Source organism: Cricetulus griseus, chromosome 4 (assembly GCF_003668045.3).
Source record: "Cricetulus griseus strain 17A/GY chromosome 4, alternate assembly CriGri-PICRH-1.0, whole genome shotgun sequence".
In the NCBI taxonomy this organism is placed as follows: Eukaryota; Metazoa; Chordata; class Mammalia; order Rodentia; family Cricetidae; genus Cricetulus; species Cricetulus griseus.
Window position 1 is genome coordinate 104,416,833 of NC_048597.1, and position 13,298 is coordinate 104,430,130.

Consider the following 13,298-nt stretch of genomic DNA (forward strand, 5'->3'; position numbering starts at 1 on the left):
GGCAACTCCGTGTGGAGTGACTCACTTCCCTCTTTCCACCATGTGGGATCTGGGGATCACACTCAGGTAATCAGGCTTTGTGGTAAGCCTTTGCAGGCTGAGCCGTCTTGTCAGCCCTCTTTTATGCATGTCATTCAATAAACAGCTACATTTTTGGCCTGTTCCCCTACTGTTGGACTTTTAGAGAATTTCTTTCTATTCTCCCCGCTAGTCTGACCCCTTCCTTTTTTTTTTTTTTTTTTTTTTTTTTTTGCAACTCAGAGTTTCTCTGTGTAGCCCTGGCTGTCCTGAAACTCACTCTGGAGACCAGGCTGGTCTCGAACTCACAGAGATCTGCCCACCTCTGCCTCCCAAGTGCTGGGATTAAAGGCGTGAGCCACCAACGCCCGGCTAGCCCTTCCTTTTGGCACAAAAGAGTGGCTACAGTAAATATCTGCATTTCTGCCACTTGGAGTGACACTCTCCTGTCTCCCTGACCTTCTCCAGATCATGGGGGAGACTTTGAAAGACCCAGTGATCAAGCGATGCTGTGAGGCTCCGAACCGCCTCAGTGACCTGCAGGGCATCAGCGAGGGCCTGGAGAAGTGCCAGAAGAGCCTAAACGACTACCTGGACTCCAAGAGAAATGCCTTCCCCAGGTTCTTCTTCATCTCAGACGATGAGCTGCTCAGCATCTTGGGCAACAGCGACCCACTGTGTGTGCAGGAGCATATGATCAAGGTTAGGGCTCCCCTTCAGGGCTGGGGCTCACGGTGAGAGTCAGGGCCCACGGGGCAGGTCAGGGCCTGGGAGCGGGTTCAGGGCAAATGGTCAGGGGTCAAGGCTTAGCATCAGGACCAGCAGCCAAGTTCAGTTAAAAATTCTCTCATCGCCGGGCAGTGGTGGCTCATGCTTTTAATCCCAGCACTCGGGAGGCAGAGGCAGGCGGATCTCTGTGAGTTTGAGACCAGCCTGGTCTACAAGAGCTAGTTCCAGGACAGCCTCCAAAGCCACAGAGAAACCCTGTCTCAAAAAATCTCAAATCTCTCTCTCTCTCTCTCTCTCTCTCTCTCTCTCTCTCTCTCTCTCTCTCTCGGAATGTTTCCCTTCTTGGAACTGGAGAGATGGCTCAGCGGTTGAGAGCACTGACTGCTCTTCAGATGACCCAGGTTCAATTCCCAGCACTCACATGGCAGCTCACACCTATCTGTGGCTCCAGTTCCAGGGGATCTGACACCCTTATACAGACATACACACAGGCAAAACACCAATGCACATAAAATCATAAAATAAGGATACATTATATATAAAAAAGTAACGTTTCCCTTCTCAAGAGGTAGGCTCTCTCCTTTCCTTTCCCCTCCATCCCTTTGTTCTTCCCTTCCTTTTTTTTCAGAGGTATGTAGCCCAGGCTGGCCTGTATTGGCCATCTTCCTGCCTCAGCCTCCCGGCTGCACCCGTGCCTGTCTGATTCCTCATTTCCAAGCAGGCCATTGCCGCTGTGGAGAGCGGATGCCAGAGCTGCCCCTGCTCCTACTTCCTGTCCTCTTCTCTTGAGGGCTCTCCCTGTTTCCTCTTTACAGCTGGCCACTGCTCACCTCCTCCCTTCCTGGTCCACACACATCATCCATGCTATTCCATGGGGGCCCTAAAGGACTCAGGTTCTAGAATCTTCTTTTGCTCAGTTACAGCCACAGATGTCACCAGCAGTGTTTGCAACAGTGACATGTGGCTCCTGTCAGCTGGGGCACCCTCCCGGCTTCACTTTTTAAGATGTTTCCTTCAGGCTTCGAGGAGCAGGACAAATGGCCCTGAGTGACCTGGTCACACCTCAGGTCTCACTCGCCTGTGCATCTGGACTGCTTTGTCCCCATGTTTACACTAGATATCCATGATGCCTCAGAGGTCTTTTTCCTTCTGTCTGAAAACCCATCTTTGGTTTACACAATACTGAGGAAGTAGTTGTCATCCTGACTAATAAACACAACACTGGGTGCATGGACATCTGTCTAGGGCAACCCTTAGAGTGTCATGTCTGCAATGGTGGTGGCTGTCCTACCAGCATCCCATCCTGCTGTCTTGCAGATGTATGACAACATAGCCATGCTGCGCTTCCATGATGGAGACAGCGGGGAGAAGTTAGTGTCGGCCATGATCTCGGCAGAGGGAGAAGTCATGACGTTTCGCAAGATCATCCGGGCTGAGGGGCGTGTAGAAGACTGGATGACGGCTGTGTTGATCGAAATGAGAAGGACCAACAGACTCATCACCAAGGAAGCCATCTTCAGATACTGTGAGGACAGAAGCAGGTGACGTGGACATGTGAGGGTGTGCGAGGGCAAGTGGCCCCATCCTGCCACCCGGCGCAGGGGTGATTTAAGAGTGTAAGGCAGGTGTGCTGACATTGCAATGAGTTTTTCCTTGCCATGGCAACCCAGCTGATGAAAGCTGTTTCAAATGATGGTTCTAGATAGTACTTCCTAGATGAGCAAGGCACCAGGTTGGCAGCTTGTGGGAGTTTGCTACAAATTCAACTTGAGCTGGAAGCATGACTCTACAGTAGAGCACCTGCCTAGAATCCCTCAGCGAAGGTCTGGGGTGAGGCTCAGTGGTAGAGCTCCTGCCTAGAATCCCCCAGTGAGAGGCTGGGGGTGTGGCTCAATGGGAGAACCTCTGCTTAGAACTTCCCAGTAGCAGAATGCTTGCTTTGTATACCTAGCACTGCAGGAATGAATGACTGAATACAAATTCTTAGTGCCCACTCCATACCTGGGCACCAGACACTGGGGACCTGTATCAGGAGCTGTGCTATCCCCAGCCCTTTGGGCTTCTAAGTAGACTTCACTGTGAGAATGGTACTTAGTGGTCAGGAGCGGCACAGCTAGGACACTTTGCAGACTTCTGTCATGCTGTGAGTCAAACAGGATCCCTGTAGGCTGGTGCATTACTGAGTAGCTACATCTCTACACCTTTGATGGTAGATTCTCAGCCAAGACTCTACTGCCAAGCCATGCCCTTGGTCCTGTGATGGGTTGAGGGAGGGGACCACTGTCCTGGGTGTTTCATGTCCAGCCCTGGAGCTTTCCTGGCCTTTACGCCTCCTTTTCCAGGTCAGACACATAAGCTCCTGGAAGTGCAGCTGACTTCCAACCAGCCTCTAGCTGGACCCAGTCTCTGTCAAGCCTTTGACGGGCATGCTTCCCCTGTAGGGTGGACTGGATGTTGCTGTACCAAGGCATGGTGGTGCTGGCTGCCAGCCAGGTATGGTGGACTTGGGAAGTGGAGGATGTCTTCAATAAAGTCAAGCAAGGGGACAAGCAGGCTATGAAGAACTACGGCAAGAAGATGCACAAACAGATTGACGACCTGGTCACACGGATCACCCTGGAGCTGAGCAAAAATGACAGGAAGAAATACAACACAGTCCTTATCATTGATGTCCATGCCCGGGACATTGTGGATTCCTTCATCCGGGGCAGGTGGTTACTTTCCCCGGGATTCTGGGACGCTTTACTGTTGTGTCCTTCTGTGGTCTGCCCAGCTATGCCCCCTTCCTTTTCTTCCCCTCCCCACCCAGCATCCTTGAGGCCCGGGAGTTTGAATGGGAAAGCCAGCTTCGCTTTTACTGGGACCGGGAGCCAGACGAGCTCAACATCCGCCAGTGCACGGGGACTTTTGGCTACGGCTATGAGTACATGGGCCTGAACGGGAGGCTGGTCATCACACCCCTTACAGACCGCATCTACCTGACACTCACACAGGTGACATGTTTGCCCCCAGACATAGCTTGTTGCTTGACCCATATGGAGTCTTGGCTCTGAGCTCTAGGAAGAATCTTCCATTTGGAGTCTGTCACTATTGGGATTGAAAAGCCTGTGAGTGGCTTCCTTGGGATGCTGGTTCTACCCTGTAGCTTAGACCTATGCAGCGGAGGTGGAGGCAGAGGATAACAGAAAATTGTGGAAATGTATAAGACTAAACTGTAAGAAGGTGAATGAAGGAGGAGACCATGTCTCCTGACAGGATGGTGCCAGCATGTTATCTGTCCATCATAAGGCAGATTCTTTTGTTTGTAGCACTGGGAATAGAACCTAGGGCCTTGTACACATTAAGCAAGTGCTCAGCCATGGAGCTGTACCAAAGTCTGCATGAAGTGCCCAAGTGTGATGGGTCCCTTAGCTCACAGCTGAGACTCAAATCTGTGCCATGCCATGTGCAGCTCACTCCTGTACCGGTCTCTACACCACCTTGCTGTACCTGGGGGTACACAAGAGAATGGAAGCCTAAAGCCCATAACACCCACTGAAATGTGAGCCAAGAAGCCCTTTGTTTTCCTAAAATTAAGGGTGAACTTAAGCTGTACATAATGGGCATGCTTATACTTCCAGTGCTTGGAGGTGGAGGCAGGAAGATCAGGAGTTCAAGGCCATCCCCAACTACATAGCAAGTTTTAGGCCAGCCTGGGCTACATGAAACCCTGTTTCAAAACGTCAATGTCCAAAGGGACAGGCTCAACGGGAGACCACAAAGCTAAGCATTTTGTCAGTGCACTTAACCTCTGAGCCATCTCTCCAGCCCCGCTAAGCATTTTGTGACAGCCATCACAGAGGCAAGTTAGTGTCCTAGCTGACCATTGGCCAAAAGGACAGACAGGACTAAGGACCTGAGCTACCCACTCTCATTTGGGTCTGAAGCCCTGGGGAATGTCAGAGTTCAAAGCTACCATCACAGTCAAAGCAAAGACAGTATCTTCCTTAAGTCCCATCCAGCTCTTGTAGGGCAGGGCTAGGTGACATTGCCTACCTGCCCTTGGATGACCACCTGCCTAACTGGCTCACCAAAAAGTGTCAGGCTCTGAGACACTCTCACAGACCCACCCAGAAACAATATTTAGCCAGCAACATGGACAGCTCCCTGCAGTCAGGCTGACACATGGAGTTGAGTATCATAGTGTCTGTGCACATGTCTCAGAGATGAACCTGGGAGTGATACCCTTTCTCCAAACCAAAACACGTATATTTTGCATTTGGCTGCTCACAGGCGCTGTCCATGTATCTGGGAGGTGCCCCTGCTGGTCCAGCGGGAACCGGCAAGACAGAGACCACCAAGGACCTTGCCAAAGCCCTGGGCCTGCTGTGTGTTGTCACCAACTGTGGCGAAGGCATGGATTACAAAGTAAGGCCTCACCATCACTTCCAGTACCTGATTCCTCTGCAGACAGCTTTTAGTGTGGACATGGTTGGAAAGTGTGTCGCCTGTTTTCTGAAATGACAAGTGATAACTGGGAGGGTGTTATAGTAAACCTTTCACTCAGCCACAGGGCAAGAGTCCTGAAGGTATAGGCTGCTGGGCTCAGGGAGATAACATGAATAAATAAGGGGCAACAGAGAGGGGTGAGGATAGCAGCTAACTCCAGTACTCTACTCTGAGTTCTTAGAGGGCTCCACTGTTCAGTTTTGGTTCAGTACGGACACTTGGGTCCGTGGACTCACTGTGACTAGATCTCCCAGCATCTTAGCAGCTGGCAATCTGGAGTTTACACAAATACAAAGTCTTGATTGTCTAGCCCTGAGTGGGAGCTGGCCTACCAAGGGCCTTGGAATATTGCCAGAAAATTCTGTGAGTGCTGTACCTGGCCAGCACTCCGTCTAGCTGCTCAACAAACTGTTTAATTTAGAAGGTGCAAGCCTCTCATTTCCAGGAGGAACAGGCCCTGATGGTTCTGATGGAATCCTTAGGCTGTCGGGAAGATCTTCTCTGGCCTCGCCCAGTGTGGCGCGTGGGGCTGTTTTGATGAGTTCAACCGGATAGATGCCTCTGTGTTGTCTGTCATCTCATCGCAGATCCAGACGATTCGCAATGCGCTAATCCACCAGCTGACCACGTTTCAGGTGAGCGGGGGCGGGGAGGCACCTGCATCCTGTTCTGGGATGGCTGCAAAGCCTGTGGCAGCTTGGGTGGGGGCCGTTTTCAGATCTGTTTTGTTACTCTTGTGCCGCTGTGGCCAGATGCTCAGCAGGTTTTGGTCGTGGTTTCAGCAGGTTTGGTCCATTGTAGTGAGGAGATGAGGGCACGGTGGCCCCAAAGCAGAGAGAAGGACATGCCTGTGTTACCCAGCTTTCTCTCCCCGCCCCCTCTAGCTTTATATAGACACCTTATCTCATGGATAGTACCCCTCACATTCAGGGTAGGTCTCCCTCCATCTGAATTCTCACAAAAGCACCCAGAGGTACATACCTAAGTGATTCTAAAGCCACTGAACTTGACAATGAGGATTACCTACCACACTTGGCCAGACACCAAACCGGAGCAAACCTGGCCAGACACGACATTTCACCAGACTTCACACCTCACCAAATACTATACCCAGATAGACATTAAACCTGGACAGATATCATATTTGACTACACCTCACCAGGCACCACACCTCACTAGACACCATACCTGACTAGGCATCACACCTCACCACACCTCACCAGGCACCATACTTGACCACACCTGACTGGACACCACACCTGGCTTCCCAGAGATGTCTTGGATTCTGCGCCAATCTAGAGAGCCCATCTTGTCCACATCACCATCTCCCTTGGGGATGCCCCTGTGGCCACAGCTTCCTCTCCCTGGGTGAACTGGCAGCTACATCACCCCCTCTTTCTTCTGCTGTCATCCAGTTCGAAGGGCAGGAGATCTCCCTTGACTCTCGGATGGGCATCTTCATCACCATGAACCCAGGCTATGCGGGCCGCACGGAGCTGCCTGAGTCCGTGAAGGCGCTGTTCAGGCCTGTGGTCGTCATTGTGCCCGACCTGCAGCAGATCTGTGAGATTATGCTCTTCTCCGAGGGCTTCCTGGGGGCCAAGGTAAGCCACGCCGGTGGTGGCGAGCTGCAGGCTATGCTTTGGAATGAGTCTGCCCTGTCTCTGCTCCTACGCCCACCCTCTCTGAAGCTGTGAGTTAATTTGGCTGTGTGCTAATACTTGAGAAGCTGGGGCAGCAGTCACAGTGTCCCTCCTCAGGAGTGACATCTTATGTATACAGATGCAGGTCTTTGTCACAGCCTGTGAGCTGCCCAGGTTTATGTCGTGTTCAGACATCACCAGGTTTCATGATCTTTCTCTCATTATGTATAGAGATGGAGTGACTGTCACCATAGTCAGAGTACGAGCCGAACCTTTTACACCAAGAAACTCTCTCTCATCAGCCTTTAAAAGCCACACCAGGGGGCTAGGGAGCCTCACGAGCATGAGAACCTGACCCACATATGTGGGTCCTCAGACCCACATAAAAGCCAGGTGTGGTGGTGCACAACTGCAATTGTTGTGCCAGAGAGGTGGAACCTGGCATATCTCTGGAGCTCGCTGGCCAGACAGCTTTGCCATCCAACTCCGGGTTCTCTTAAAATATAAGGTACAGACTAAGGAGGTGGATCACTGGGCGACAGGACTTGCTCTGCTGTCATGAAGACCTGACTTTGAATCCCCAGAACCCATGTAAACAGCTGGGCATGGTTGCACATGCCTGTAACCCCAGCATTGGAAGCGGAGACACGTGTATCACAAGAGCTGGTCAGCCAGCTTAGTCAAGACAGTGAGCTTCTGGTTCAGTGAGAGGTCCTGTGTCAAAGCAATACGGTGACAAACGAGAAAGGGAGGCACCTAATTCTCCCTTTGGCCTCTTTATGCATGTGCACCCATGGGTACATTCACCCATGTACTTGCATGTAACATACACACACACACACACACACACACACACACACACACACACACGTTTCTTTTATTTTTTTGTATGATGCTGAAGACAGAACCCAGTACCTCATGCAACTGAGGCATGTTCTCCAACACTGAGCCACACCCAACCACTTCCTGCAATGCATGTTCTTTGAAAAAAAAAAGATTTTATTTTTCAATTAGAGTTTGTGTTATGTGCATATGGGTGCAGTTCCCACATGGGTCAGAAGAGGGCATCTGGTTCCCTGGCATTGGAGTTTCAGGTGGTCATGAGTCATCCAACATGAGTGCTGGGAACAAAACTTGAGCCCTCTACAACAGCAATATGTGCTTTTAGCCACTGAGCTATCTCTCTGGCCCAGCACTGGATGTTTTTCAAGGCCCTCATTGCACCCTCGCTACCCCACCCCAAGCTGCCAGGACTCTGGGTTTTCAGGTTGAGATTTTGTGTCTGTTTTCACGCAAATTTCCAAGCAAGTTTCAGGGACCAGTAGGCTTGATTGACATGGCCTGCGAGTTCAAATTGCTGTCAGAAAGGGGAACAGACCAGGCACAGTGGCTCATATTGAGCTCTAGTCCGTGCTTCTTAGGAGACTGAGGTGGGAATAGTATAAATTCAAAGCCAAACTCCATCTCAAAATAAAATGAAGTAAAGGGCTAGGGACATAGCTCAGTGGTCTTGGGTTCATCCCCAAGTATCAAACAAACCAAGAAAAGGAACAGCAGCTGGGCAGGGGGCATCCGAATGATAGGCAGAGGTCCCGGTAATCTGAGAGCGTCTGTGTGAGTGAGCTGTGACTGCTTGCTGGGATCTGTCATCAACGAAGGTGATTATAATCCCAGCTTTGTACAACAACTGTCTGTGTGATTCAGACAGGGTCTCATGTAGTCCAGGCTAGCCTCAACCTCTCATGTAGCCCAGGATGAACTTGAAATTCCTGATCCCCCTGCCTGAACACACCTCCCATGTGTCACTCTGCCCTGGGTATTCTTTAAATAAGTCCCCCCAGGTGCCATAATTTGAAAAAGAGCTATGCCCTGGTGGTTTTTGAATGCTGAAGGCCAGATCCGCAGATCTGTAGCTTGTTGTCCCTGAGACACCCATGTCCCTTTGCATTTGTGGTGACACTCTGTTGCTTTCTGCCACTCTATTCTCTCATGCTTTTTGTTTGCTCACTATCTTCTGTCAAAAAGACGCTGGCCAAGAAGATGACAGTTCTGTACAAGCTGGCCCGGGAACAGCTCTCCAAGCAGCACCATTACGACTTTGGGCTCCGGGCCCTGAAGTCGGTGCTGGTCATGGCTGGCGAGCTGAAGCGAGGCTCTGCAGAGCTGCAGGAGGTAGGCTGCTCAGGGTCTGTGGTTATGTGTGACTCTGTGCAGTTGCCACACATGTGCAGAAGGCAGGGTGGAGGACACGGGACATTCAGAAGCTTAGGTCTTGGCTGTCCCTCTGTCTGGCTTTGCTTTGGTCTCCTCCCAATGATGTTGTCTTAGCAGACTTGTCACCTTAAGATCAAGTTCAACTTCATCCAGTAACTGATGGAAACAGATGCAGAGATCCACGGCCAAGCACCAGGCCCAGCTCCAGGAGTCCAGCCAAAGAGAGGGAGGAAGGATTATATGAGTGTGTGTGTGTGTGTGGGGGGGTCAAGATCATGACAGGGAAACCCACAGAGACAGCTGACCCAAGCTCATGGGAATTAATAGACTCTAGACAGACAGCTGGGGAGTCTGCATGGGACCAAACTAGGCCCTCTTCATGTGGGCGACAGTTGTGTAGCTTGATCTATGTGAGGGACCCCTGGCAGTAGGACCAGAATCTAGCCCTGGTGCATGAGTTAGCTTTTTGGAGCCTATTCCCTATGGTGGGATGCCTTGCTCAGCCTTGATGCAGGGGTAGGGGAGTGGGGTGGGGGGCTTGGTCCTGCTTCAACTTAATGTGCCGGGCTTTAGGGAGAAGGGGGGAGCGGGAGGAGGGGACAGAGGGGGAACTGTGGTTCGTATGTAAAATGAATTTAAAAATGTTAAGAAAAAGATCAAGTTCAGGGCCCTGCAGCAGCACCAGTATTTAGGTGCTTCAGTAGCAACTGTCAGTCTGTCATCTTAGGGTGGTGGAGAGGCAGAGGGGCACAGGTAACCTTCTGATGAAGTAGGGATATGAGTTCCTCTTCAGTTAGTGACTGTTGATTGCATATTCTTAAATTTTTAATTTATTTATCTTATGTGTATGGGTGTTGTTTCTGCATGTATGTCTGTGTACCACATGCATGCCTAGCCCTCTTGGAGGCTCTGGGGTTACAGACGGTTGTGAGCCGCCATGTGGGTGCTGGGAATTGAACCTGGGTCCTCTGGAAGAATAGTCAGTGCTCTTAACCACTGAGCCACGGCTCCACCCACATTGTAATGGGATTCAGTGAGATATCCCCCAGGTATACAGGTGGATATCTCACAGGTGCACACACAGGCTCTGATCAGACCCCCCGCCCACACACACACTTATTTCCTCTTTGCAGTGAAAGTGAGAGAAATAGTCACATTATTCGATGTGACACTTACTGCGCTGCCAGACCCATCACTGGCATTTTGAGGATGACATTCTTGCACAATTTTCCACCAGCAATGACATGTCAGAATTTTAAATTGTTTAAAATTTTAACTGGGGATGCAACTTGGTAGTAGGCATTTGCCTAGGTTCAAGCCCTATTACAGCCCCCCAATTTTCTTTAAAATATATAAATCTATAACATGTAATGTATAAATATATAACATACTATATGTTTTGTTTTATGTATTTTGGTGGGGGGATGTTGAGACAGGGTTTCTTTGTGTAGCCCTGACTTGCTCTGTAGATCAGGCTGTCCTCAAACTCACATAGATCCACCTGCTTCTGCCTCCTGAGTGCTGGAACTAAAGCCACCCACCACAATGCCCGGCATATGTTTTCTACATTTGTGTACTTAGTGTGTGTGCACTTGCCTATGTCAGGTGCTTGTGGAGGTCAGAGCACAACTGTGGGAGTGAGTTGTCTCTTCCCACCATGCAGGCTCCAAGGATTAATCACAGGTCATTGAGCTTGGTGCCTGTCATCTGTTGAGCCATTTTGCCAGCCCTTCCTTATTACATACGTTAAATATATTAAAATTGTGATTAAATACATTAAAATTTATAAGAACGTTCCACTCTGTGCTGGGCAGGAGGGTGTCCAGGTACTTGCGGGTTCTTTGACAACCTCACATCCTCTGGTTCCTCCAGGATGTGGTCCTGATGCGGGCACTGCGGGACATGAACCTGCCTAAGTTTGTGTTTGAGGACGTCCCCCTCTTCTTGGGCCTCATCTCTGACCTGTTTCCGGGGCTGGACTGCCCCCGTGTACGATACCCGGATTTCAATGATGCGGTAGAGCAGGTGCTGGAGGAGAATGGCTACGTACTTCTGCCGGTCCAGGTAAGCAGAGTGCTTTGTAACTCACACTAGTCTGGAACTCACTATCTAACACAGGCCGGCATCGAACTCATGGCTCGGCTGGTGAAGTCCAGTCGCTTAGGACCCCTGTAAAAAGCTGGGCTCTGGGCATGCATTTGTAAACCAGCCATGGTAGGTCCTTGAAATGTGCTGACCAGTCTAGCCACATCAGTGAGCCACAAGTTCAGTGACAGACACCATCTCAAAAAATAAAAAGGAGAGCAATTGAGGAAGACACCCACTCACCTTCCCCACATGAAGACACACACATTCCTGTCAGGAATGTAAAATAACACACCGCACTGGCAAGCAGTCTATCAGCTCTTCAGCAGGTTATACCCAGAGGCATCCCAGGGCCTGGTGATTCCACTGCACGGGCCCAAGAGCAGCAAGAACATGCCTGCTCGGAAACACGCTCATGAGCTCCCATGGTGGGATATTCATAGTGGCCCAAACAGGGAAACAACAGTGTCTATTAGCTGATGGGTAGGAACATGTGGCCTGGTTATGAAACAAAGTAGTATTTAGCCATAAAAGGAACAGAGATAGGCACAGTGGCACAGACCTCCAGCGCTCAGGAGGCAGAGGCAGGAAGATCAGGAGCCCAGGGCTAGCCTCAGCTACATAGGAGCTGGTTCTCTCCTGTCACATGCTCAGGTGATCAAGCCTCTTGGCAAGCACCTCTACTGTCTCAGCCAGCTCTCCAGCTCCAAGTCACATCTTATAAACCGCTGTTGTCTGTCCCACAGGTGGATAAAGTGGTCCAAATGTTTGAGACCATGCTGACCCGCCACACGACCATGGTGGTGGGGCCCACAGGAGGGGGCAAGTCCGTGGTCATCAATGCTCTGTGTCAGGCCCAGACAAAGTGAGTGTCTTGTTTGGGTGGGGACATTTGTCAGGACAGGTCTTGGGAAGTGTTTGGTGAGAGCTTTGATCATTCGTCTTGTATCTGTCCCAATCATGAGTTGTTTCCTGATAGATATGACCAAATACCTACACAAGGTAGGTTTTAGCTCAGGGTTTGAGAGGATGCAATCCATCATGGCGGGGAAGCACTGTGGAGTTCTGGAGGCAGGCGGGCAGGAGCATAGCGTTGAGACTCCTCATATCTGGGAAGACCAGAAAGCAGAGAGCTGTTAATGCTGGCACTTGTAATGGGTCTTTCTTTGGTCCTCCAGCTCCTGAATAATGACGTGAAGACTTTTTATTAATTATGGAGGCTTGGCCTTAGCTTAGGCTTGTTCCCAACTAGCTCTTAAAACTTAAATTATCCTGTTTATATTAATCCACATTCTGACACATGGCTTGTTACCTTTCCTCAGTGCTGTATGTCCAACTTCCTCTGTACCTTGCTGGCGAATCTACCACCTCAGATTCTTCCCAGAGTTCCTATCTCTGCTTGGAAGTCCCACCCATCCTCTCCTACCTAGCTGTTAACCATTCATCTCTTTATTAAACCAATCCGAAGGTGCCTTGGGCAGGCAAGGAAGGACAGACACACATCTTCACACTGCAATCAAATATGCCACAACAGACACCCAGTGAACTTTCTCCCTTTTCCCAGTTTTATTTTATCTGGGACCCCAGCCCATGAGATGGTCCCACTCACATTCAGGGAAGATCTTTAACCCTTGGTTAAAACTCTGAAAATGAGGCTGGAGAGGTGGCTTCAGTGGTTAAGAGTATCTGCTGCTCTTGTGGAGGACCCCAGTTTGGTTCGTACTTCAGAACACAGAGTAGGTTAAGGGACTTCAGAACACACAATAGGTGCTCCTGCAACTTGTAACAAACAGGTTGGCCTGTTTGTTACAGAGGGAGAGCTCCACAGGAAGACAGTGTGCCAGTTCAGTGACATCATCCCAGTGCTCAGATTGGTACTGTAAGTCAGAACCTGCCATGGGCAATAGTGGAGTGTCACCTCTACAATTTGTCACCAGGACCGTGTGAAGGAGGAGGCATCTCCAACTTTTAATGTACTCTAAATCACATGGAAGGGCCAGTGAGAGAGCTCAGAGCCTGTAAGGGTGCTCGCAGCCAAGCCTGACAACCTGATTTTGAACCCCAGAACTCACATGGTAGAAGGAGAAAACTAGTTCCCACAAACTGTCCTCTGACCCACCC

General features: G+C 50.3%; 1 protein-coding gene across 1 annotated transcript in view; it reads left to right on the forward strand.

Annotated features, from left to right (window-relative positions):
* Positions 1 to 13,298, forward strand: part of Dnah10 (dynein axonemal heavy chain 10) — a 105,109-nt gene that overhangs the window by 45,934 nt on the left and 45,877 nt on the right. The window contains exons 29-38 of the mRNA XM_027413894.2: positions 487 to 720; positions 2,065 to 2,288; positions 3,189 to 3,458; positions 3,557 to 3,740; positions 5,020 to 5,154; positions 5,718 to 5,870; positions 6,651 to 6,839; positions 8,904 to 9,050; positions 10,965 to 11,156; positions 11,924 to 12,042. Coding sequence (XP_027269695.1) covers positions 487 to 720; positions 2,065 to 2,288; positions 3,189 to 3,458; positions 3,557 to 3,740; positions 5,020 to 5,154; positions 5,718 to 5,870; positions 6,651 to 6,839; positions 8,904 to 9,050; positions 10,965 to 11,156; positions 11,924 to 12,042 — 1,847 coding nt within the window. The remainder of the gene's footprint in view (positions 1 to 486; positions 721 to 2,064; positions 2,289 to 3,188; positions 3,459 to 3,556; positions 3,741 to 5,019; positions 5,155 to 5,717; positions 5,871 to 6,650; positions 6,840 to 8,903; positions 9,051 to 10,964; positions 11,157 to 11,923; positions 12,043 to 13,298) is intronic.